The sequence below is a fragment of the Dipodomys spectabilis genome, unplaced genomic scaffold (genome assembly GCF_019054845.1).
Source record: "Dipodomys spectabilis isolate Male_0828 unplaced genomic scaffold, ASM1905484v1 ptg000145l, whole genome shotgun sequence".
NCBI lineage: Eukaryota > Metazoa > Chordata > Mammalia > Rodentia > Heteromyidae > Dipodomys > Dipodomys spectabilis.
In genome coordinates this window covers 23101128-23126171 of record NW_024870822.1, presented here as the reverse complement: position 1 = coordinate 23126171, position 25044 = coordinate 23101128, and the positions used below count along the sequence as shown (strand labels likewise).

Here is a 25044-nt window from a genome sequence, read left to right as displayed (position 1 = left end):
TAAACCTAGGTTCAAATCCTAGGTTCAACACATGCAAATTACCTAACCCTGTTGAAGTTCAGATTCTTTTACTGCAAAATGAGAATAGTAATACAGACTTGATGGTGTAAACTAACGTTGAGAACAGCCTATGGCTACCCTAAGGATTTCTGGGAAACCTTGTGCCTTTCTGTGGGGTGACTCATTCAAATGTGGGTTATTGTTTTCATAAGTCTACCAAGTCAAAAGTGTTTTTCATTGTGCTCAGCTCTTAGTAACATGAGGACTAGTTAGTCAAACTATGTTGCTGACTGGGTAGGCATATTGGATTGAATTTTCCCCACCTAGCAAATAATATTTGAAAGTGATTCCAGCCCTTTTCAACGGACACATTTTACCTCTTGGGCTCAGCAATGTTTCTAAGATAACTCTGCTCACCCTTTGCCAATCCTGGCCAACAGACCTAACTAAGCTAGAACATCTTCTTCCTCCTTGTTACTCAGTCTACATTTCTGGGGCTGCAAAGCTTATTTAAGGGGACAAATTTACTTCAGAATATTATCAATAAGGAGACTAACTTACTGTACAAATCTAGTGTCCTCTAAAATCTTCAAGCAATTTAACCTTGACTTCTTCAAAAGTATAGCTGTGATGTCAGAGATCGTAAACCACACCTCACTGTGATACCTAAGCAGAATGATTGCTTTTATGAAGCTTATCCTGGGTGTCACCCTGTTATAGCTTTACTGGTCCCTTAATGACTATTTGCCTCACATAGCCTGTCTTGCCAACACTCCATTCTTTCCCTGCAGCCATTGGCCATGTTATTTCAAAAGGAGGTCTTAAATCCATCCTCTTCTCTGAGGCCACCACTTTTCTATTCTTTTTTCAGGGAGCATAAACTACACAATCTACAAGTGGTGCAAAGTCAGGCAAGTGATGAAGTCTCTGAGCATTAGTTTCTTCATCTGCAAGATAAGGAGATTAATAGTATATCTACCTCCAGCCAGGTATGGTGGCTCACACTGCCATCTTAGTTATTTGGGAGGTAAATATTTGCAGGATTGTGATTTGAGAGAGTGTGATTTGAGAGTATGATTTGAGCACCTGGGCAAGTAAGACAAGTTTGTATGTAAGATATCGTCTCAACCAGTAAAAGACTGGGTGTGCTGATATGTGCTTGCCATCATAGCTACATAGGATGGATCAGAAGGAGATCACAAGCCAGGCTGGACTAAGCATAATACAAGACCCTATTTGAAAAATAACTACAGTACAAAGGACTGGGATGTGGCTCATGAGGAACATCTGCCTAGCAAGCAAGAACATCTCCGACACTGCCAAAGGAAAAAAAATAGTCTACCTACCTCATGGGATTATTACAAGGATTAGTTAAGACTTGTAATGTTCAGTAATTAGTAAAGTACTTGGCATATAGTGAGTGTTTAGTAAGTTGTAACAGTAATTATCGTCACCATTCCTTGACAATTCTATACCTTTCTTCTTTTTTTTTTTCTTTTGTCAGTCCTGGGGCTTGAACTCAAGGCCTGGACACTGTCCTTAAGCTGCTTTTTGTTCAAGGTTAGTGCTCTACCACTTGAGGCACTATGCCCCTTCTGGCTTTTTCTGTTTATATGGTGCTGAGGAATCGAACCCAGGGATTCATGCATGCAAGGCAAGCACTCTACCACTGAGTCACATTCCCAACCCTTTTTTTTCTTTTACTAAAAGCTGGAATGCTACTAATCTCTTGCTTATCTAGTTTATCAAATAAAGTTAGGTTTTATTTTATAAGTAAGTTCCTAGGGAAAATCATTTATTTTTTATTTTATTTATTTATTTTTGGGTCCGGTCGTGGGGCCTGAACTCTGGGCCTGGGCGCTGTCCCTCAGCTCTTCAGCTCAAGGCTAACACTCTACCACTTGAGCCACAGCGCCACTTCCGACTTTTTTTCTGCTTATGTGTTGCTGAGGAATCGAACCCAGGGCCTCATGCATGCAAGGCAAGCGCTCTACCACTGAGCCACCTTCCCAGCCCGGGAAATCATTTCTTGAGCCATCTTTTTCCTCATCCTGCACCTGTTCTGGGTTTGGTACTCATTTTCTTGTGTGTGTTTCCCTTAGCAACCTGTACTTACAGTAACATTTATGACATTGTAGAATAGTAAGATTATTTCCTGCCTTTCCCATTAGAGTAGAGCTCCTTCAGAATGTCCTATGTGCCTGGATCTTAATGAGTAATTGTTGAAAGAATAAAAGACTAAAAGAATATATCACTCTTCCCATATGTAGAACTGCCTTTGAGTTTTGCTTTGTTTTAAGCTTCAAGGTAACTTTGGATATCACTCTCTATCTATATGCTTCGTTAAGTCTCCAGTTCCTATACTGGAGTCTTGCTTTGTGAAGAACAATTTCTTACAAAATGACCTATGAGAGCAAGGTTTAGAATTCTACAATAAATCACTGGGCAGTGAGTGAGCTTCCCAGTATTTGCTTGTGAACCAGCCACAGGCTGTTTGATCTTCTGTCACAGTCATTGCCATCCCTGCCCTACTTAGTTACTGAATGCTTAGGAAATGTAGAATTGTTTTTAACTTGAAGTTTAATGCAGCAGTGTAAAACACAATGTCGATAGTAATTGTTTAGTAATATAATTTAATAAGATTGTAACGTATTTTCTATCCTATGAATAGGGTAGCTGGAATCCATTAACTGTGAACATATTCATTCATTTTCATGTTGTTTCTTATTGTTAACTGTTTGGGAATCTATTAAATATTTCTGGTTTCAAGACTTAGCTGGAAATTGCTTAGTACCCTTTGTAAATCCAGCGGGAGATGCATTAGGAGTCCCTAGTCTCCTCCTTGGAGTCCTCCCTACCCTTTTTGCAGTCAAGCTTATTTGGTTTTATTCCCAACAGATGAGTCAGTTTCAGCATACATGGCTGATGCTGATTTCTGGTCAGGTGTAGGAAGCAGCTTCATACTCCCTCCTGGGAACCTTTGCTGTGACTGGCTTTGATGCTCACCCTGATCCTTCCTCTGTTGATTCTAAACCCATGGAAAGTTAATGTCGCCAGTGACTCTCATCCATTGACATTATAGGTTTGGAGCTTTGCTTGAAGCCCCCAACTTTGCACCCTAGATTCTCCTACTAAGATCATGTTCTTATCCATTGTCTTGGACAGCAGCTCCTAGATTGCTGAACATTAGTTTTACAAGTCAGGCCCTGCCCCAGCATGATTAGTCTGCTGGGCACAGTGGGCCTTAGATCTGCAGTGACTGGCTTCAGGGGATCCTCTGAAATGGAAGGGATGAGAAGGAAAAATTTAGGGAGCTCTTCAGTACATATGTGACAATTTCTGGAAAGATTCTGAGTCCGTGGAGTAGGCACCATGGCTCTAGGGATTTGGTAAGATTCCATGGCCTTCGTTTCTTCTACATGGTTAAATGTCACCTTTTGACAATTTCCCTGTGATCAAGAAGAGAGATGAAGGGGGAGGACATATCACATAATGAAGGACCTGTGAGCTTTTAAGAGTCAAGTCAAGTGGCAAAGGAGTTACACACCAGGCAAACTTGCCACTAACCCCAGGGAGTCACTAAGTGAGAAGTGGGAGGCTGAAACATGGGGAAAGCTGAGGGAGGAATGCAGGCTGAGTGTGGAGTTGGGAGCCTGGGCGCTTACCTGCACTGATAGGGCACACAAATTTCCTGTAGGGTTAAACAAAATGTTTCTAATAGCAATAGAAAATGATGGACTAAAGTTGTCTGAAGGCAAGAAAGAAGACTAAGGTATCTGGTCCACCAAGTGAGGAAAGACACAAGGGGAAAGTTCTGAGAGGTAGCAGCTGTGATCCAGATGTTTTCCAACAAGCAAATGAAAGAATTTGAAAAGTAAGTTATAAATTCCTCTCAGTACATAGAAACAGTCTGTCTTGCTCTGGCTAAAGATAAAAAGACCTTCCAATTGCATAGATGCCTGGAAAAGTCAAGCAAAAGTCACGCGAAGCAGATACTATGGACTCCTCTCCTAACACTCATCTTCCTTTCTACTGTTTAACAACACATATTTTTCCCCACCCCCAGGAATTTAGTCTTCTTCATGGACTTTCTGTGCTTCAGAGAAAGGTGACTCTCTCCACGACTTCATGAGCAGTTTAAGCCCATAACCAGGAGCCCATTCTCAAGTCTGTGGGTGGTTTAGAAAGGGGCATTCTTACCAGTTCGACAAAACACTAAAAGAAAAGACTGTGAAGCCTTCTGGGTTCAAGCCTAGAAACAAAAGGAGGAGGAGGAAGTGGTGCCTGTCTTCTTCTAGATATTGTCTTGTCTGGAATCTCTGGAAATATCAGTCATTTGCCATAAAACTGTTGATGAAGTCAACACAGAAAGTGGCTAGAAAGCAGGGAACTGCAGATAATGAGCCGGAGCCCTACTGTCTACATTGGACAGTACTTATTATTTAAGCACTGTTGAAAAATAATGGGGGCTTTTTTGTTTCTGTAACCAAGAGAATCCCAATTACCAGAGAAGCTCTGTCTCTCCTGGACCCTACTTAGACTTGGTGCGCTTGGCTTCATCCATAGCATCTTCCTGGGTTGAGAATTTTACAAAGTGGAGCTGGAATGCATGGGCTCAGAGTCCCATGCATTACCCTAAGACTTCCTTTTCTTTGCAGTGCATTTTGGAATTGAGGATGGGAAGAGAGATGAGTTGGGGAAAGGTTCCTTAGGGATTCCTAATATTAAGAAGAAACTCAATGAACTTACTTTTCCAAAAGTGCAGGCAGTGCTGGGGTGACAGGGAGATTTCCTTTACCATTGGGTGATTCTGACTGGATAGGAAAACAAGAGATGGAAGTGAAGATGAGAAACAAAGAAAGCCAAGGCTCTGAGAACGCTGGCAATGCCGCCCCTCTCCTCCCCTCCCCTCTCTCTGCACCCTCTCCTCTCTCCTTTTTCCCACTCTGCTTCAGAGTCCATGTGTGCCTCCTTCTCTCAGGCTTTCCCTGTGCCCCTGTTCTCAGTGTCACATCCCTGGGGGACCTGCAACTTGCTCCTTTGTTCTTTTCCTTCTCCTCTTCTATATGTCCTTGAGAGCAGAGTTTACACTTGGAGCTCTCATTCTGAAGAACAGCCATGAGTTTTTCTCTGTTCCATTTCTTGATTGTGAATGAACATCAGTGAGCCTGGTACCAAACACAGGTCCCAAGTTCCTCCAGGGATGGGGAGGGGAGGGACACTTACAAAAGCCCATCACTGAGACATTTTTCTCATAGAAAAATTGTCTTTGTTTAAAGAAATTGAAATGGATATTTTTTCTCTTATTATACATTCTTCCTATAAAAATATCAAAAGGGGGACTGGACTGGGGAATTATTCAAGTGGTACAGCACCTGTCTAGCAAGCACAGGCCTGAGTTCACATCTCAGGACCACAAAAGTAAGAAGAAATAAATATAAAAAGACACCAATGATAAAATTTCAAGACAAAAAAGGATAAAAATTTCCCTTTTCTATATCATTGTCTAGAGATAACTATTTAGTAGCTCTACATATATTCATCTAGAATTTTCTATGTCTTTATATAGCTACACTCTTTGAAAGTACAAAATGGAGTTATACATGTATATACACACATATGAATGCTTCTTATTCAGAATAAATTATTGACAGTAGTTCTATCCCATAGGAACTCTGTAGTAACACTACTGGGTGTTTTCTGTGTTTCATTGTTATAAACAATGTTACAGTGAATTGAGGGAGGACAATACCAGGTTAAGAATTCAGGCTCTGGGATTGGAGAACCTAGGGTTCAAAGCTGTACCCTATCAGTCACCAGACATTATAACTTTCAGCTACTCAGAGCCACTGTAAAGTGGAAAAAGAATTGAAGCATAAAAGTATGACTGTTAGGCCAAGCGTTGGTGGCTCACGCCTGTAATCCTAGCTACTCAGGAGGCTGAGATCTGAGGATCTCGGTTCAAAGCCAGCCTGGGCAGGAAAGTCCGTGAGACCCTTATCTCCAATAAACCTCTAGAAAACTGGAAGTGGTGCTATGACTCAAGTGGTAGAGTGCTCGCCTTCAACTGAAGAGCTGAGGGACAGTGCTCAGGCCAGAGTTGAAGCCCCATGACTGACAAAAAAAAAAAAAGTGTGACTGTTTACAAGGACACATTCTGTACTACCTAAGCCCTACTCAAGGGACTGGGACCTTTTTTGTTTTTGGTCAGTTGTGGGGCTTGAACTCTGGGCCTGGGCACTGTCCCTGAGCTCTTCAGCTCAAGGTGAGTGCTCTACCACTTGAGCCACAGTGCCACTTGCAGTTTTCTGGTGGTTAATTGGAGATCAGAGTCTCATGGACATTCCTGCCCAGGCTGGTTCTGAACTATGATCCTCAGATCTCAGTTGCTAGGATTACAGGCGTGAGCCACCAGTGCCCAGCAGACTGGGACCATTTTAGAGCAGTAGGATACATGTGATATGGTCTACATTGAGCTTTTTGTTTTTGTTTTAGTCCGTCACTCAAATTCTGTGCTAGAAATTCCTCTCCTCTGGTGGCCTTGCCCCCATGTTGGTGTCCTCTCCATAATCATGAACTTGAGGGCCGGGAGACAGGAATCATCATACTTACCAGGACTGGTAAGGAGGGGATAGGTGATGAGCTGGGTGACTGGCCAGGCAGGTTCAAGGCATTAAACTTGGGAACCACAGCAACGCTGACCCTCCGGCGGGGCATATTCTGTGGGAAGACAAGTGACCTGGGCCTGCTGTCTTGGAGGTAGCAGTAATTATAGTTCTAAAGGGCTTGGGAAAGCCTTCTGGTTCCTAACATTTGGTGAATTTTTTGGTTTTAGGGTAGTGATAGTGTTTGGAATTGGTAGGAAAAAGTAACCAAAGTGAGTTGTGTTCACTCAGTTGGTGATGAATAATCTCTCAACATGTTCCTATGTTAGATGATGAGATCTTTGTGTAACAGAATGGAAATGATCCTTCCTTACAGTGTCCAAATGACTCTGTAGATAATGTATAAAACCTGCCGATAGCGACAGCAAAAGCTCAAGCATCGTATCACATTTGTTTAAGGGAAGTCAGGGAAACTACATATGAGCAAGAAAGGTGAGAAGCTACTTAGTCTAGTAATAGAAGCTTCGTAGAGGGTTTCAGGCACCCGTGTCACCAAGAGTGAAGCATTGCTTGCGTGATCACTGAAACTTCTGTCATAATCTGGGAGCCAATCCCAGTGTTCCTTGAACATGCATACCTTTCCCATTGTGAGGGACATGGACCGAGCCGTTCGAGGGACCCCATCTTCTACAGCAGGAAGGAACAGAGAAGAGAACTCATGTAAGTTTTAGAATAGGCTCCAACAAGACAAGGTATCCATGGGCTGGAACTGAACTTCAAGGGATGATCCAGGATCTGGGTATTATAGACACATCACTTTCTGAGAGATTACCTACAGAGTGGGAACTCTGTTGCTGATCAATGATACTGACTTTTTTTTTTTTAAACTGATTCTGTTTTTCTAATCCTCCTATCCAGTACTGGTTTGGAAATTATCCATTTTAGTTCTAATCTTTAATGTATTCCTTTAATGTTTGAACATACTATTTTATTTCTAAATGAATCAAGATTTCTATTACTTTCTTGAGTAGACCTTAAAACAACAATAATTCCCTTTGACTTTAATTATATTCTTTCACTATTTTTATTTCACCTTGTTTTATATTTCTAAGTTATTCATAATAGTTATTCATTATTAGTTGTATTCCACAATTATTCACTACGATAGTTAGTTTCTATAGCTTAGATCTACCCACATGCCTAGCAATGCCTTTGACAAAAATCATTTGTTCTGGGCTGGGAAGGTGGCTCAGTGGTAGAGTGCTTGCCTTGCATGCATGAGGCCCTGGATTCAGTTCCCCAGCACCACATAAGCAAAAAAGCCAGAAGTGGCGCTGTGGCTCAAGTGGTAGAGTGCTAGCCTTGAGCTGAAGAGCTGAGGGACAGCGCCCAGGCCCAGAGTTCAGGCCCCACGACCGGACCCCCCCCCCCAAAAAAAATCATTCGTTCTTATATCCCACTTTCTCTTTTGAATTCAGTTGCATTCTTCCCTAAGTATATCCTTGAGTTGTTCTTTCAGCAAGAACCTGGGAAAGGCAAATTTTCTTATTGGTTGTCTCAAAATGTCTTTACCTAGCCATCAGCCTTGTGTAATAGTTTCTGTAGAAGTGCCATTTCTAGGTTTACCAAGTCTCTAGGTTGCTCTCATATCTTTGAAGAGATTGCTTCAGTATTTTCTGATGCTATTATTACTTTCGTTGTGTTTGCCAGTCTTCGTACATTAACTTCTTTCTCTGGTTACTTTTAAGATCTTCACTTTATCATTACTCTTCTACACTTACCATTTTTTTGTTTTTATTTCTTCTTCATGCAATTAACTATGTTTTCTGAACCCCAGTATGAAAATCTTCAGCTATTCCTTGAATATTCCCAGTCCTTACTTTTCTCTCTATAGACCACCTCATGAATGGACTGCAGACTTTCTCACTCTATACTCTATATTCCATGTCTTGTAATGTATCTTCTATTTTTAAATCACTATATTCCTCTGCATTTTCAGTAACCATCTCAAGTCTATCTTCTTGTCAAGATAGACCTTCTAGTATTCTGGGAAATGAAGACTGTAGGTTCAGGAAGAAAAAATAGAGCATCAACTATATACTGATTATTAAGGGCCTCAGCTCAGTTGTGACACTTCTTCATTCACAAAGACTGTCACATAGCCTTGCATAACTTTAAAGAGATGGAGATGTATATAGAAGAAGGAGATCTGGAATATTGAGAAATTACCTCATCTCCAGTAGCTACCACATTTACCATTATTTTAATAACTACATTCTTTCATTTCCATATTTCTATGCTTCCAATAATTAATTTTGTTGTTGTTGTATGAGAGTTTGAACTTAGAGCTTTGTGCTTGTAAGGCAAGCCCTTTACTACTTGAACTACATGCCCAGCCTTTTTGCTTTTAGTTTGTTTTTCTGATAGGATCTTGAGCTAATTTTGTCCTTGCTGGCCTCAGACTACAATCATCCAACTTCCACCACTTAAATACTTGAGATTACAGGTGCTTTCTACCATATTCAACTTTTTTTTGTCAGTCATGGGGCTTGAACACAGGGCCTGGGCGCTATCCCTGAGCTCTTTTGCTCAAGGCTAGTATGCCACTACTTTGAGCCAACAGCACCACTTCTGGTTTTTGAGTGGTTAATTGGAAATAAGAGCCTCAGACTTTCCTTGCCTGGGCTGGCTTTGAACTGAGATCTTCCTGGCTCATACTCAACTTTTAATTAACTAATAAATTTGTTTTCCTTTTGGCTTTTTTGTATTAAGTAATATGGTCTTATATGTATAGATTTAACAATTTAGGTTATGATCTTCCATCTGTTATCTTAGCTACATAACTGAATATGGTATGACAGGAAAACAATCTCATAGCTTGGAAGACCTCATTGAACTATCTTTGGGAACAGAATCAATTAAATATGTGTTACTTGGACATCGTACACATAAATTGTAGGTCAAGCTTTGCAAAACAAAACGATTTTAGAGAATGTTAGGATGCATAATTTTTAAAGGGTCTGTCCCCCTTTATTCTCCTGTACAAAAATCAGAAGTCCTTTGTCAGTCATTAATTTTTAAAGACATTCAGATTATGTTACTGTCTGAGGTTCTTAGAACATAATCCTATCATTTGGTGAGTCTGATGAGTCTGGTTTGTGGTAGATTGAGTGTGTGTGTGTGTGCACACGCACGCACGTGTGCGTGTACTTGCGCACGCACGCCAAAGTATTCTATAATTTCATTCTGTGAACTTGTCTTTATCAAGCTTTATGTAGAAGGATCTGTGTGTCCTGGGTGTGGCATGTCTCTAGAGTGGCTGATGGTTTTCCAGAGGCACATCTTGCTGTTCTTTCTGATTCCTTCTGCACATTGCATCATCACCGCTGTCACTCTGGACAAGTACTTTTCCTATGAGGAAGGAGAAAGTATTTTTTCCTACTAGAGCTTATGCTAAAGGAGACCAGCTTGTTTCTTTGCTGGCTGGTGATTGTTTTTTCCTTAAGCAAATTCTATCTCAAGATCTAGTCTCAAGATCTAGTTATCTTTCTGCTTGGTTCTCAGTGTGGACTCTTTCCACAAGTATAGTTGAGAAGTTCAAGTCCTCCTCATACAGAGTGCCAGGGACCAGTCCCCATAAAACTGAGGCCACCCTGTCCCCAGGGAAGCTGCAGGGTCAGCTTGGTTTCACTTCTCTCTTCTTTTCTTGTTTCCATGTATTTCATTTCTTTTCTTGTGGATTCAGCTATTCTTTTATACCGCTAGTTTTATTTTGTCCAGCAGAAATTTCTAAATATTTGTGGTCAAGGGATTTTCAAGTTTTCCAGTCAGCCAGAATAGCAGAATCAGAAAATATTCTTCATAAACCAAGAGTTCAAACAAATTAATAAAATATTCTTTTTTACACGTGGGCAAAGGTTTTAGAGTATTGATAAAAGCAGAGGTGTGTTTAGTAAATAATTAGAAAAGCATGGAAATGCAAATTAAAATGAGAAATTAATATTGGGAGACTATAAAAGTCATGGCTCTTTTTTAAAAAAAAAACAAGAATGATGCTCAATGATACAATGAATTAATTCATTGTGCTTATTTCCTTGGAATAGAAATTAATTAAATGGAATTACCAATGAGTTATTTGACAATAAATATTTTCCTGATCTAGGTTTTTATATTTCTAGAAATATAAAGAGAAATCTTTTTTTTCCCCAGGGCCTTGCGCGCGCCAGGCGGGCGCCCTTCTGTTGGGCTGAATCTCCAGCCCCTAAAGAGAAATCTTAAAGGAAGAACCTGAACTGCAGATAATCAGTATGTCGTATATTTATAAAAGGTTTATTTAAAAAAATAAAGGAGGAGTAACAATGCTTAATAGGAAATGGACTCATTACCTTGCTCATGGAACTGTAACCCCTCTGTACAGTATCTTTACAATTAAAAATATATATTAAGAGGCTGGGAAGGTAGCTCAGTGGTAGAGTGCTTGTCTTGCATGCATGAGGCTCTGGGTTCGATTCCTCAGCACCACATAAGCAGAAAAAGCCAGAAGTGGCACTATGGCTCAAGTGGTAGAGCACTAGCCTTAAGCTAAAGAGCTGAGAGACTGTGCCCAGGCCCAGAGTTTAGGCCCCATGACCAGCAATATATACATATATATATTAAGGAAAAAAATAAAATGGGTACTATCACTTTTAAAATCATGGATAGTTCATTTCACTGTACTCTTCAAGTCTCAGCCATAGATCACTAATTATATAAAGGCTTAACAAAGCAAAGGTGGCGGGCGCCGATGGCTCGCTCCTGTAATCCTAGCCACTCAGGAGGCTGAGATCTGAGGATTGCAGTTCAAAGCCAGCAGGAATGTCCATGAGACTCTTCCCTCCAATTAACCACCAAAAGACTGGAAGTGGCGCTGTGGCTCAAGAGGTAGAGCGCTAGCCTTGAGCTAAAGAGCTGAGGGACAGTGCCCAGGCCCAGAGATCAATCCCATGACCAAAAAAAAAAAAAAAAAGCAAAGGTTGTTTGGTCAGAGCATAACTTACTGACATGCCTGCTGAGTGGGCTCACTCCCTTAGCCACAGTGCAATGCATGTACAGCTTGGAAAAACAGAAGTAGGGTAGAATACCCCTCACCAGTCAAGTCAGCCATCTTGTCCTTTCCCATGAGCCCCTTTCTCATCCTCCCCTCCCCAGCATGAGTGTGGACCCTGTGACATGTGCCCCTAGAAGTCTGCTTCCTTCTGTCACAGCCCGGGCTGTGCTGCTCTGGCTCCCATAGCTTGGGAGCTCCATTTGATCTGTGAGTGTGCGTCTTGAATCTGGATAGTGGATCTCCACATTTCAGTATTACGTGAGTACATTCCAAAGGTGCTTAATAAATATCTGGAGCATGAGTGGGATTCATGGGTAGCTACTTTATCACATAAATCTTCTTTTTGAAAAAAAGATAGGGTCTTGCTAAACAGCTGGATTTCAAATTCGCAACTTTGTCTTCATCTACAAAATGCTGGGATTATAGGTAGTCACCCCCTGCCAGGCTTCATTCCATAAAAGTGATTGGAAAGTGGAGACCACGAACCTTGCAGAGTGATAAAGCAAGAACCTATGTAGTAGGATTCCCCTCTTCTGTGGCAACTTCTCTCACGTCCAGTACTGTTCCCGAGAGGTTTGTCACAGGCCCAGAGGCCTGTGGCTCAGAAGTCTGACTGCTGAGATCCAGAGCAGACAGCCTACAGCATGTGTGTGCTGCCTTTAGACTCTGGGAAGTGTTACTGATATTCCCCAGGAAACTTGTGAAACCTCCTGTTTATAAAGGTTTCTCCATCTGTTATACTTTCCCTTCTCCTGTTTTGGGAACACGGATGTTTGCATTCCACAGGGATTTCTGATGTGACAAAGTCAATTTTCCCCAGCTTGCCACCTCACTCAGCCTGAGCCCAAGTTCGGCAGCACCCAAGGAGAGATTCTGGTCCAAAGTACTGTTATTTCCTTTCTGGACTGAGCAAGAGCCTCCCAGCTCGTCTCTCCCTGTTTCAACCATTACTCTAATCCGTCCTGCATATTGAAGTCAGTTAATCTTCCAAAAATAAAATCTGGTTATGTCATGTGACATGTGCTCAACCAATGATGACTCCCTGTGCTCAGGGACAAAGGTCTGTGTGCTAGCATTGCCTGATGGTTAGTCTAACCCACTGAGTCCCCATGCCAGCATGTCACCATCACAATCGAGGGATGTAAACATGCCAAACCATTTGCTTTATCATTTCTTCCCAACCTCCATACCTTTCTCCATGCTATGCTTCCACCTGGGATGAATCTCCTATTCCTGACTGCAGAACTCCTATTTTACTTTAAAACTCTGGCCTGTTTCCCTTTACTCTCTCAGGCAGAATCAGGCAAGCTCTTCTCTGTGCTCTTATAGCCATCTGTATAGAAACTTAAAAATATTTCTTCAAAAACATTAGTTTTACCTATGAGTCTGCTGTCTTGTTTATCTCAGCGATATCTTCTTTATCCAGGCCCTTCTTCTAACCCCGCTGCCTAGACTTTATCCCAGAGCTGGATTAAGGCAATAATTCCTGGCACTAGTTTGCCCTGGTAATGTGACTCATTGTGATTAGAGGGAGCCCATGTAAACTGCATGCATTTTCCTTAAACTACATGCAATCGCCTTGATGGAAATCCTTGTTTGGATCCCTAATGTTTTCCAGAATAAAGCCCCAGTTCCCCAGTATGTGCTACCTAAAAGGAGGTCCCAAAGCACAAAGATTGGGGGTGTCTAGGATCACTATCACACTGTATACATTAAGTTTCTTACAGTCAGTAGGCTGAAGTCAGCTGCTCTGGTTAGCTGGGTTAGGAGTTAGGGGGTCACTTTGAGGCCACTGGAATTTTCTAGCTCCAGGCCCCCCAGGTTCAAGGGGCAGAGGAGCAGGAACTCTTGCTCAACCAGAAATCAGTTGGGCTTGTCCTGATCTCTCTAGTCCTAGCTGAAAATTAGGGGCCCATACTGCAAGACCAAGATGGAGGGCAAGATCTAGTTCCATACCAGAGGGGCCACAACTGCGGCTTGAATTCTGATTTGCAAGTTTCTTAAACTCCATGAGCTCTGCGTGGTCCTTCTCGTAAGTTCTCTTCAAGTTCTCCACATACTGCATCATCACCTCTGTTGCTTTGGACATGCGCTTTTCCTGTAGGGAAGGATAGTGTGAGTGCTGGGGGTTAGAGGAAGAAAGACCCAGGCAGCACTTGTCTACTCTGAGTGAAGCCCTGGATTGTGAGGATGGAAAGGATAGAGAAAGGCCTCAGTTATGAGAGTCTAGTGCATGGGATTTAGGGCAAAGAGGTGGACCCAAACTCAAATATCAGGTGCTGCAGGAGGTAAGAGGAGGATGGGATTTATTTCTGCTTACAGAGACTGTTCCCTGAGGCTTCATAGAGATGGGGATTAAGTTGTGAATGCAGGATATATGCAGCACCTGGGTGCAAAGAAGTAGGCAGGGGAGACAAAGCACAGGCCAAGAGAACTGCAAGACAGGTTCTCAGAGATAAGACTTCATAGAACTTGTATGTAGGTGAGGATTTATTATCCAGACAGTAATCTCTGGAGAGTCAAAGTGAATGTCATTAAAATTTATGCTTCTGGTTTATACATGTTACTTATGTAGAAAGCAGAAAGCAAATGGATTTGCTTTTAAGAAGAGCAAGCTCATTTGAAGTGCGTTGTAAAGGACCTTGATTTCTAGATGAAGGAACTTGGACATATTCCAAAGGAAAAGGGGAGCCATTGAATCTTCAAGTAAAGGATGACATAATCAGGTCATGAGTGGAGGAAGGAGGGATCAGAGAAAGCAACAGGGAAAGCCAGGACAAGTGCATGAACTAGTCCAATGGAAACAGAAAGGAAGGCAAGGACACGCGGAAGCCAATGTTGGGGAGCCATCTAAACAAGGGGGAGCAGCAGGCATGGTGGCATAGTCCTGTAATCCCAGTATTTGAGAAGCTGAGACAGGAAGATTACCAGTTCAAGTCTAGCCTGGGCAAGAGTGAGGCCCTGTCTCATAAACAAGCAAGTTGCTGGGCGCTGGTGGCTCACGCCTGTAATCCTAGCCACTCAGGAAGCTGAGATCTGAGGATCAAGGTTCCAAGCCAGGCAGGGAAGGAAAGTCTGTGAGACTCTTATCTCCAATTAGACACCAAAAAGCCAAAAGTAAAGTTGTAGCTCAAGTGGTAAAACACTAGCCTTGAGCAAAAAAGCTCAGATATAGTGCTTCGGCCATGAGTTCAAGTCCCAGGATCAGTACATATAGACACACACACACACACACACACACACACACACACACACACACACACACACACACAAGCAAACAAGCTAGAAAACAAACAAAAACAAGACAGCATAATGAAGATAGAATTAATAACACAGAGAACTAGAACACATTTAGAAGGGCTAAGTGCAATAAGGAAGTTCTTTTTGCTCACACATGCCCCCAGGTCCCTAAAAGGAGTGTGCTTAGGTCCTGATGAGCCTCAAAGGGACTTTCCCTTCAGTTTCCCTGGTAAAGGTCCCCACAACCATGTAGGATTGAGACTAGCCACTTCCCTTACATCCTTCCTGTATTGCTTCTCCCAGCTGGGTGACATCCTGGGCTACACTGCTGAGAGTCAGGAAGGCACGAGTTGGGTCAGCACAGTGGCTTGGCCTTCTTTCATTTTACAGGAGGGCCCAGGGTGTACCAGAGATCATCCTCTCACACAAGCAGCAGAGAAGGACACAGGTCTCTGATAATAGCAACAGCTAAAATAACATCCACATGCTTTACAGGAATCACAGCAACCATATATGGCAGATACCATAATTATCCTTTTAGCCTAGATGCTAAAGTGGATGCCAAAGGGAAGCTGTCTAAGGAGCCCAAGGTCACACAGTAAAGGAAGGTCAGAAGCAGTGTGGGAATTCAGGCAGCATTGCCCATTGCCACCATACTGGAGCTCTGGATGCTTAGTGTGGCCAAGAGGGAGCTGAGTTTGGCCCTGAGCCCCAGCTTTGCCATCAGGTCCTATTACAGATACAATATCTCTTACCTGAAATGGCTGGTACCAGAAGTGTTTTGTATTTTGTATAATTTTTTTTTTAGGTTTTGGAATACTTGACTATGTAAAATTTAATATCTTGGAGGAAGAATCCTAATCCTCAATGTGAAATTCATTTGCATTTTCTATATACATTTCATATGCAGCCTGAAGGTAGCTTTATACATATTTTGGTGCATCTGTGTTTGATTGTGAGTTGCACAACTTTCCACTTATCCTATCATTTAGGTGCTTAAAAGTATTGGAACATTTTCTGTTTGCAGAACAGGGTGATTCAACTTACATGTTTCTTAGACTCAGCAGCTTCATCTAGGAAAAGATGGCTACCTGACAGGGTTACTAGAGGAATAAATGAAACAAAAAAAATGTGTTTCCCCACACACATTTTGCCCATGACTATTTCTGTGTGAGTTAAACAGGTGTTTTGTAAGCAAATTCTGTGAGGAGGAAGTTTCTTCAGTTTAAATACATGGGATTCTCAAAAATACATAGGATTCTCAAAAATAATATGTTTAGAAATCTCCAAGAAAAGACTTTAGCAGTACACAATTCTTCCGAGATATACCTCCATAGAGGGTTCCATAACCTAAATTGGAATCCTAGCCTTGAGCCAGTCATCCTTAAGTGGAATCTCTTATTGTCCCCGCCGGTGTCACCATGCTAGTTACTATAGTGGAGCAGAGCCAGTTGGCCGAGGCTGGGTGCTGTCACAGCTCACCTGGCGGACAGCTCCTACCACCTCAGCTCGGCTGGAGAGGCGGGCAGCCAGGCGGTGCAGGACTGCGATGTCTTCCAGCAGCTTCTGATAGGTCTCCCGGTGCTCACAGTGATGCCATAGGGACGCTGATGACTGTGGAGTGACAAGGAACATTACCTGGGGCTCTTGCATCGTGCTACAGACCCACTGTCTGTGTCCCCCAAAGCAGATACTGCCATCCTAACTTTTCCCCATGTGAGGGCATTAGGAAAAGGGGTCACTGAGGCAGGATTAAGTCACAAGGGCCCTTTTTAATGGGATTAGAGCTCTTGCCCTTTTTCTGCCATGTCAGAATAGAATGAAAATTCAGAAGTCTGCGAGCCCTGAAGGGGTCTCATCAGAACCTGACCATGCTAGAGCTTGGATTTTCAGCTTCCAGAACCATGAAAAACAAATGTTTTTTCAGGCCACCCAGGTGAGGACATATAGCATCTCAAGCAAAGACAACTAACTACCAAGCCTGAATGTGGCTCTCCTAAGACCAGACCTGGTGGTGGAGTAACTAGAAAGAAATTTGTGCGTTAAAATATGAAGGAATAAGTGGGGTTTTAAAAATGGTTTGAAGCTGGGGTTTCTGCAATGGATCACTTGATCCATTGCAGAGAAAGAATTGCAGGAGATCAGAGAAAGAAAGGTATAAAGATTAAAGGTAGAGGAGACTCAGGCCTCACAAATCCAACTGTCTGGGGAAGATCCTAGCTGGAAGAAGAGGAAGGGCCCAGGCTACAATGCCTTCTAAGGATTGGACACTCTGTATCTAGCTCCCTCCTGAGAAGCTCCCCAAACTCAGAGGCCTAGCCCACAGCTCTGAGACAGCTGGTCTTTCCAGTCCCTCCCCCAGGTCCTTCCAGAATGCTGAAGCAAACTCTGTTAGGATCTACCCCTGTTCTCATTTCAAGAGACTCTACTTGGTGAAGTGTAACACGTGTCATATCCTTTGGAGATAGTACTCCATGGGTTCCTTGCATCAGGCTCCACGATTACCGTAATGGAAGCTTTGAAGTTTTCCAGTTCCTTCTCTGTGTTCTCCTCTGTCAGGTTGCGTTCCCTTTCGGCCTGGTTAATTCTAGCTTCCAGAGTGTAGCTGTCATTTCTAAAGGCCAAGGACAGTTGTACAAACACGTTCTGTTGGGAACAAGAATGTGGGAGAGGTGCTAGGAGGAGATACTGCAGGGACAAAGCTGCAGGTGGGTTTCTTGTTTGAGCATATGACAACAGTCCCCAAGGAAGCCATATGCAAACAAAACTTTACCTCATAGTAACTCACACAAAAGGTGGAGAAACAGTAATTTGAGGTTTGGCTAGGTACTCCCCAGCACCAGAAAATGAAATGCATTTTGCTAAGAGAGGAGGGGGGGATGAGAGGAGGGAAGGGGAGGGGAGAGAAGAGGAAGGGAAGGGAAGAGAAGAAAAGAGGAGAGGCGGGGAAAGGAGCATTTTACTTTTCCCTGAATTACAAAAAAAAAGAGATCCTGTGTTTGGGTTTAGATAAACATAGCTATTGCAGCTGAGTGTATAAGCAGTTTGGATTTATTGCATGGGGGATTATGGAGATTTTGGCATGAAACCTCTGTATTTAAAGAAATCCTATTTGAAATTTAAACCTTGTTGATTTAAAGCAAACTACAACCAGCATCTAGTCTGAGTACTCAAAAATCCTACATTAATAGCAGCCTTAAGTAGCTGCCAGGAGATGAAGTAAGACAGATATGATCTAGTTAGAATAAACGTTCAGGAATAAATATTCCATGCCTAGAATGTTGCTAGCATTCCTGAATGAATTTTGAAAGGCAGTATTGTTCAGACATGTGATTCCTGGAATAAGAGGAAACTACTGGGGAGGAGAAATAGTCAGATGGACTCCACACAGGAAGGAAAGAAATAAGAAAAAGAGAAATAAGGGCCTTCAACTTTGGAGCCTTCCTCTGCCCTATCTGAGCTAAGTGGTATCAGATTTATACTCTGTAGTCACTGACTCTGCCTGAGCTTCTGAAGGTCATGGAATGCAGCCCATAATGAGCCATCTCCAGAGATGCCATGATGATGATGATGATGATGATGATGATGATGATGATGATGATGATGATGATGATGATGATGATGGGGGTGATGATGATGATGGCAATACTAAAAACAACCCCATCTTGGTCATCTATTATATGCTAGAGCTACTGTGAGTTTTAGGAGCTTTACCTCATTTAATCCCATAGCAACCCTGTGAGTGAAAACTGCTCTGATTTTATGGGCAAAGAGATTGAGACCAGAGAAGTCTTTAACATATTTAAGGTGACAGGGAGGAGCAAAGCCAGGACTTAACCTCACACTGTCTGATTCCAAAGCCTGTTTTACCTCCACCATGCTGACAGCAGATCACATTAGTATCCATGTGAACTTAAATGAACTACCTGTGGCCTGTCTCTACAATGTCAGAGTGAGCTTTTCACTCACAGCCCAGTGATGAAGGGTCTCTGTCTTCCCCAGCCTCGGTCTATAAGCAATGTGCCATGCTTAGTACTCTATGCCTGGTTATCCCCTTGATGGCAGAATGACGCAAGGAGTCCTGAATTCAGACAGAACATCTGAGTTTAAATCTTGCTGTTCCTAACGACTGGATTTGGCCTGTTGGGTAAATTATTTTACACTTAGCTTTCTCCTCTGTTTAAATTCCTGCTCCAGCTGCTTTTCAGAGCTGCTAGGAGGATCCGCTGAAGCTAGAAGTTCAATGTCTGGTGCAAGGTTATTGCTTCTCTCTGTGGTAGACATTCCACTTTGTCTTTGCTTATCTGGTCCTCAATGATCATCATTTCTCATTCTCTTGCCTCTGGTACGAATTTTGTAAATCTATCCCTTCACCAGCGAGGAACACAAGCTTCTTTGCTCACTCACCACCCATACTGGGACAAGGAGACCCAAAAGGAGTCATGGTCGAATCAGAGGATGCTGTGACAGGGGTAATGCTACAGTCAGCCTAGCTGGTCCTCTGGCAGCAGAAGCCCCCCAAAGATGAGTGCCTTCTTCCTCTAGACCAAAGTTTAAAGTTGAAATTCAACTACCTTTCTAATAATAAGTAAATAAATGTGTACAGTTCTGCAGTCTCTCAGCTGGCTGTGGAGCTAAGTCTACATTGAAAGAATATGGGCAGCCCTTGAAAAAAGACTTATTTCCAACTTCCGTCTCACCTCTGAATAATATCCATCAAGATCCTCCACTAACTGGGGCAGGAGTAGGAATCTCAGTATTCAGCAGGCTTGGGTATGAAAAAACCTATTTTCCCATAGTCCTTCATTCTAGCTTTTGAGAAAGAATGTTAGGCTGAAGTTGGAAGAAGAACATTCTGGATAAGCTCAGTCAAGCACAGACACTGTATTTCATCCAGCAGGGAGTGACTTACCTCAACTTCCTTTTCAGTGAGTGGCGGGGCACTGTGAAAAAGACAAGAATGCACAAATGAACTTTATCCAAACTACTGGGTAAACCAAACGTGACTCTGAATGACAAACAGACCATGTGTTTCCAGGAATGGTGTGGGCTAAGCTGGTGAGATAGAAATGATGCAGAGTTCCCTTTGGATGCCCTGTCCTCTGTGAGACAGTGACTTTCACAGAGGCAGTGTGGCAGCTGCGAGGTCATACCTCTGTGAATTCCATGTCAACTGTATCAGGTATTACAGGTCATGTAGAGATGGTCTCCAGTGCATGTGAGGATGTACATAGGCCATACGTAAGTGCTATGCCCTGTTATATAAAGGACTTTTGTGGATTTGGGCATCTGTACATAGGATGAGACTTGGGGTCCAGGAACCAATCCCAACAGGGACTGTGGGATGACATTATATGACATTCAGATTTAATAGACATTCATTACTATTCACTCAAAGAAGGCTTGCTGTAGGAATCAATTTTTAAAAGTTGTGTGCATTTAAAAAACCATGCACATCTGCCGGGCACTGGTGGCTCACGCCTGTAATCCTAGCTACTCAGGAGGCTGAAATCTGAGGATCACGGTTCAAAGCCAGCCCAGGCAGGAAAGTCCGTGAGACTCTTATCTCCAATAAACCACTAGAAAACCAGAAGTGGCGCTGTAGCTCAAGAGGTAGAGTGCTCGCCTTGAGCTGAAGAGCTGAGGGACAGCGCTCAGGCCCAGAGTTCAAGCCCCACAACAGACATAAATAAATACATACATACATACATACATACATACATACATACATACATACATACATACATACATATACATCTGAATTACATTCTAGTGTTTCTGGGGCCGTTTTAGGTCTGTCTCTGAGGGTTGTGGCAAAGGTCTATTTGAGCCAGAGTTGAAAAGAGTGTCTGGAGTCTTTTCCCCAGTTAACCACTGATGACTGAAATCAGAGTCGCAAGAGTCTCCCAGCTGGCGCAGAGGTGACTTTCTGGAAGGCTCTTGTACAGTTCCCACAGCCTGTGCTCAGTAAGCATCCTCTTATCTGTACCCCCACTCTGTATGGCTGCCACTGTGGCTCTTGCTAGTAACTAAAGCAGACCCCATTTAAAGCCCAGATAATGTAAATATGGCTCAGTCTCTTTCCTGTGCTGGGTGGAGAGGCCGGGAGGGGTCCGACCAGCGTCATAGGACTTGGCCAGAGAACACACCATCAATAAGCTTCTCAGGAAACACAGCTTCCTCCCTTCGACGGGTGCAGAGAGACCCTGAGAGCAAAGGTAGGGGTCAGCCATCTCTGCAAGGGGGCTGGTTCTCACCCTTCATGAGGGATAGTGAGAGCCTTCCTGCCAGGATGAGGCAGCAGCAAGACCCGGTGGCCATCACAGGATAAACAACTGCAAAGATGTTTGATGCATACCATCCCTGTCACAACCCCACCCAGAGGCCCTTACTCTGAAGGCCGCGTACTATTCACTGTTATGTAGAACATACACACACTGTCCAAATGATTTATCAGAGCACACGGAGGTGCCTAACTCCTGGGTTTGTTTGGCTCTTACGTGAAATTTACATATTTTCATAAATAATTAACCAAACATTTTTTTTTCCTTTTCAATGACTTACATTCTAGTGTTTTGCTTTACAACACATCTAACCTTTTTTTTTTTTCTTTTGTTTTGAATGTTGAAAACTGTGAAGACTCAGGGAACATGACATAGCTGTTTCCTAATACAGAGCTGTGCCTTATAAACTGCTGTGGGCAGCAGGGAGGCAGAGCTGTGGGCTGCCAAAGGAACGGTGTCTTCATGTGACCTCTTGTAAATCTTTGAACAAGTGCTTATTTCAGTTCTCTGCCCATCCTGAGAAACTGGCTATTTGCACTGAGTTATAAGAATTCCTTATATTTTCTAGCAACAAGTCCCATATCAGATAAATGATTTGTAAATATTTCCTCCCATTCTGTAGGCTGCCCTTCATTTTTGAGATGTAATGTTTGGAGCACAGACTTTGTTATTTTGAAGTACTATTCATCAATTTTTTAAAAATCTTGCTGCTTATATTTCTAGTGCCATATCTAAAAGCCAGGCCCATAAAGTTTACTGTTTTCTTCTGGGAGTTTTCTAGGGTTAATCTTTCATTTTTAAGTCTCAGTTAATTTGTGTGTGTTATGTGAGGTAGGCTAGTAACTTCACTCTTTTGCAGGTGAAATCTAGGTCTCAGAATTTTTGCACAGATGCCTCATTTTGTCATTTGTGTATCTCAGGTTAATTATTATCTCATTAGAGAATACGTCATTCTCTGTATGAGCCCTATTTCACAGACTTCCTGGACACTTCACTATCTCAAACCTCCATCATGTTCTCTTTATAACTTAACAGTTACCAAGGGCCTGTTTGCTATGTGCTAATACTACCTTAAATCCCTACTTACACTTGATCTCATTTAGCCAGCACCACGCCACTGCTAATGACAGAATACGCATGATCCCTATTGTACATGCAATGGAGCTGAAACTCCAAAAGAAAAGGCACTTTCTCCTCATCAGTAAAATAAGTCTGGTAAGTTTTCCAAGCAAGCCTTCATGCAGTTCCAAATATTCTACACTTCTTTCTACACAGTTATTAGTTCCAGAATCTCTCCATTATGGGTAAATGCTGTTTCTGAACTGAAATCCACATCTCCTGGCCAAGTGCCCATGACAGTCTGCCACCATGCATACTTGGTAACCCTCATGATCTCAAGGATTGCACCTGCTTCTGAACCCAACCTGCTCTTGGGTTCGAAACACTCAGACTGGCCCTTCCTTAATCTTTTTGTTTTGGATACATTACCCCAGCCTGGACCACTGGATTTTCTGGGGATAATATTCAAGACTGGTTTGCTGTGTTCCACCTAGAATCTGGCCCAGAGGATACCTAACATAGGACCTGTTGCAGCCTGCATTCAGATTTTACCTTCCAGGGAGAGACTTGTGGACCCGCAGTTTACGTAGCAGCACATCAGAAATATTGGGCATGACGTCCAAACCACTCTTTGACTCTTCTTCCTCAATAGCTGGGGACACTTCAGAAGGGGGGCCTGAAAAATAAAAGTGCTTCCTTATAAAGGATATGTTTGAAAAAACAACAGTACTGTTTCAGAGAGCCAGGAAGACCTTCAACACTTATAAGCATTTCATTATAGGTCAAGGGCTTTATAATTACCATCATACTTTATCCTCACAATGACCAAGTGAACAGAACTTGCCCATCCTATTTTATAGCTAGGTAATTCAAGGCTCAACAAGGTTAAATAACTTGTTCAAAGTTACAGACCTCATTTACAAGGTCTATCTGTTCAAAATTCTTTCTCATAATAGTTCCCCCCACAGTGTCAAGCAGAATCTTTTCACATCTTGTTTTTTGAGACAGAGTCTTACTACATAGCTGAAGCTGTCCTTGAACTCACTAGGTAGCCCAACTCATGATCTGCCTGCTTCAGACTCCCAAGTGCAGGAGATGTTATGGCTGGAGTCAGCTGTTGGGCTCAGGAAACTGGGAGGTGATTTAGCTATAATATTTTGGAGGAAAAATAAAACCTATTTTATAGGCTTCTTAAGAAGTGTCGGGGCTGGGAAAGTGGCTCAGTGGTAGAGTGCTTGCCTTGCATGCATGAGGCTCTGGGTTCGATTCCTCAGCACCACATAAGCAGAAAAAGCTGGAAGTGGCACTGTGGCTCATAGTAGTAGAGCACTAGCCTTGAGCTGAAGAGCCCAGGCCCCATGACCGGCAAAAACAAGCATACAAATAAACAAACAAAAGAAGTGTCTTGCCTAATTATTTTTCTCAAATAAATCAAAAGTTCTATCTTCCAGATCCTTCCTAGAAGTCTGATTTCATAGTCCTGTAGCCAGGAATAGAAACAGGAATTTTTCAGCTGTGTGCTGGTGGCTCATGTCTTAATCCTAGTTACTCAGGAGGCTGAGATCTGAGGATTGTGGTTTGAAGCCAGCCAGAGCAGGAAAATCCATAAGACTCTCACCTCCAATAAGCTACTCAGAAAAGGCTGGAAGTGATACTGTTGCTCACATGGTACAGCACTAGTATTGAGCAGAAGAAGCTCAGGGACAATACTCAGGCCTCCAGTTCCTACAACTGACAAAATTAATAATTATAATAATAATAATGATAGTAACAAGCAAAACGCTGGAAGTGGAAGTGTGGCTCAAGTGGTAGAGTACCAGCCTTGAGTAAAAAAGCTACAGGACAGTATCCAGGCCCTGAGTTCAAACCCCATCGTGTACACACAGACACACACACACACACTTGCACGCGTGTGCCCCAAATCTGTATGGTTGTTTTTTTCTTTAGTCAATTCAGGTGTCCTCATGATGTACAAGGATCACTTCCCATTTACATGCAAGAATTTATATATATATATATATATATATGTATATTTTTAAATAATTTACATTTATCTACTATTTATTGTCGCTCATTGCCTTTGGTTTAGCAGCTTTCTGGCCTACATGGTCATTTTCCAGGGCTGGAGGTCAGGACTATAAGCACAGTTGTAGTGATCATCTAAATTGAGACAACTGGTCGTCACATGAGAGACCAAGCAAAGAGAAGAGGAGATGTAGCTGGATTCAGTTACATAATCTTTGTTGGGCATCAATTACTAATACCTGTAATCCTAGCTACTTAGGAGGCTGAGATCTGAGTATCATGGTTCGAAGCCAGCCCAGGCAGGAAAGCTTGAAAGACTATCTCCAATTAACCAGCTAAATTGGAAGCTTAGCTCCAGTGTGAGAGTGACAGACATGAATGCCATACTGGCGTATATGCATAGAAAAGAAATCTTTAAATCCACTGAGTTTTTCAATAATAAAATGGTACTTCTATTTCTTGATATTTATTCAAATAAAGAAGCTAGAGGATCATCTGTTAGAGATGGGAAATCAACCATCTTTCTTTAGGTATAATTTGAGTAGAATAGATGTCCTCTTAGTGACTTGTCAGTTCTTGGGTTCTGTCCTGGCATTTATTATTCTCTGATATTTCCACATGACAGATAGCAAACCTTGAATTGCCTCTGGCCTCACTCTATATTTCCATATCCCTACCATACTCAGCAAAAAATATGAGAGTAACAGACTCTGACAACTCTGTATGATTGATTGAGCCATCTGTA

At 42.4% G+C, this 25044-nt stretch overlaps 1 protein-coding gene across 1 annotated transcript in view; it reads right to left on the bottom strand.

Moving 5' to 3' along the window:
- Irag1 (inositol 1,4,5-triphosphate receptor associated 1) overlaps positions 1–25044 on the bottom strand; it is a 73010-nt gene that overhangs the window by 8733 nt on the left and 39233 nt on the right. The window contains exons 10-17 of the mRNA XM_042691737.1: positions 22827–22950; positions 19844–19874; positions 17437–17577; positions 16414–16545; positions 13648–13789; positions 7243–7292; positions 6613–6720; positions 4750–4814 (exon numbers count right to left, since the gene is read on the bottom strand). Coding sequence (XP_042547671.1) covers positions 4750–4814; positions 6613–6720; positions 7243–7292; positions 13648–13789; positions 16414–16545; positions 17437–17577; positions 19844–19874; positions 22827–22950 — 793 coding nt within the window. The remainder of the gene's footprint in view (positions 1–4749; positions 4815–6612; positions 6721–7242; positions 7293–13647; positions 13790–16413; positions 16546–17436; positions 17578–19843; positions 19875–22826; positions 22951–25044) is intronic.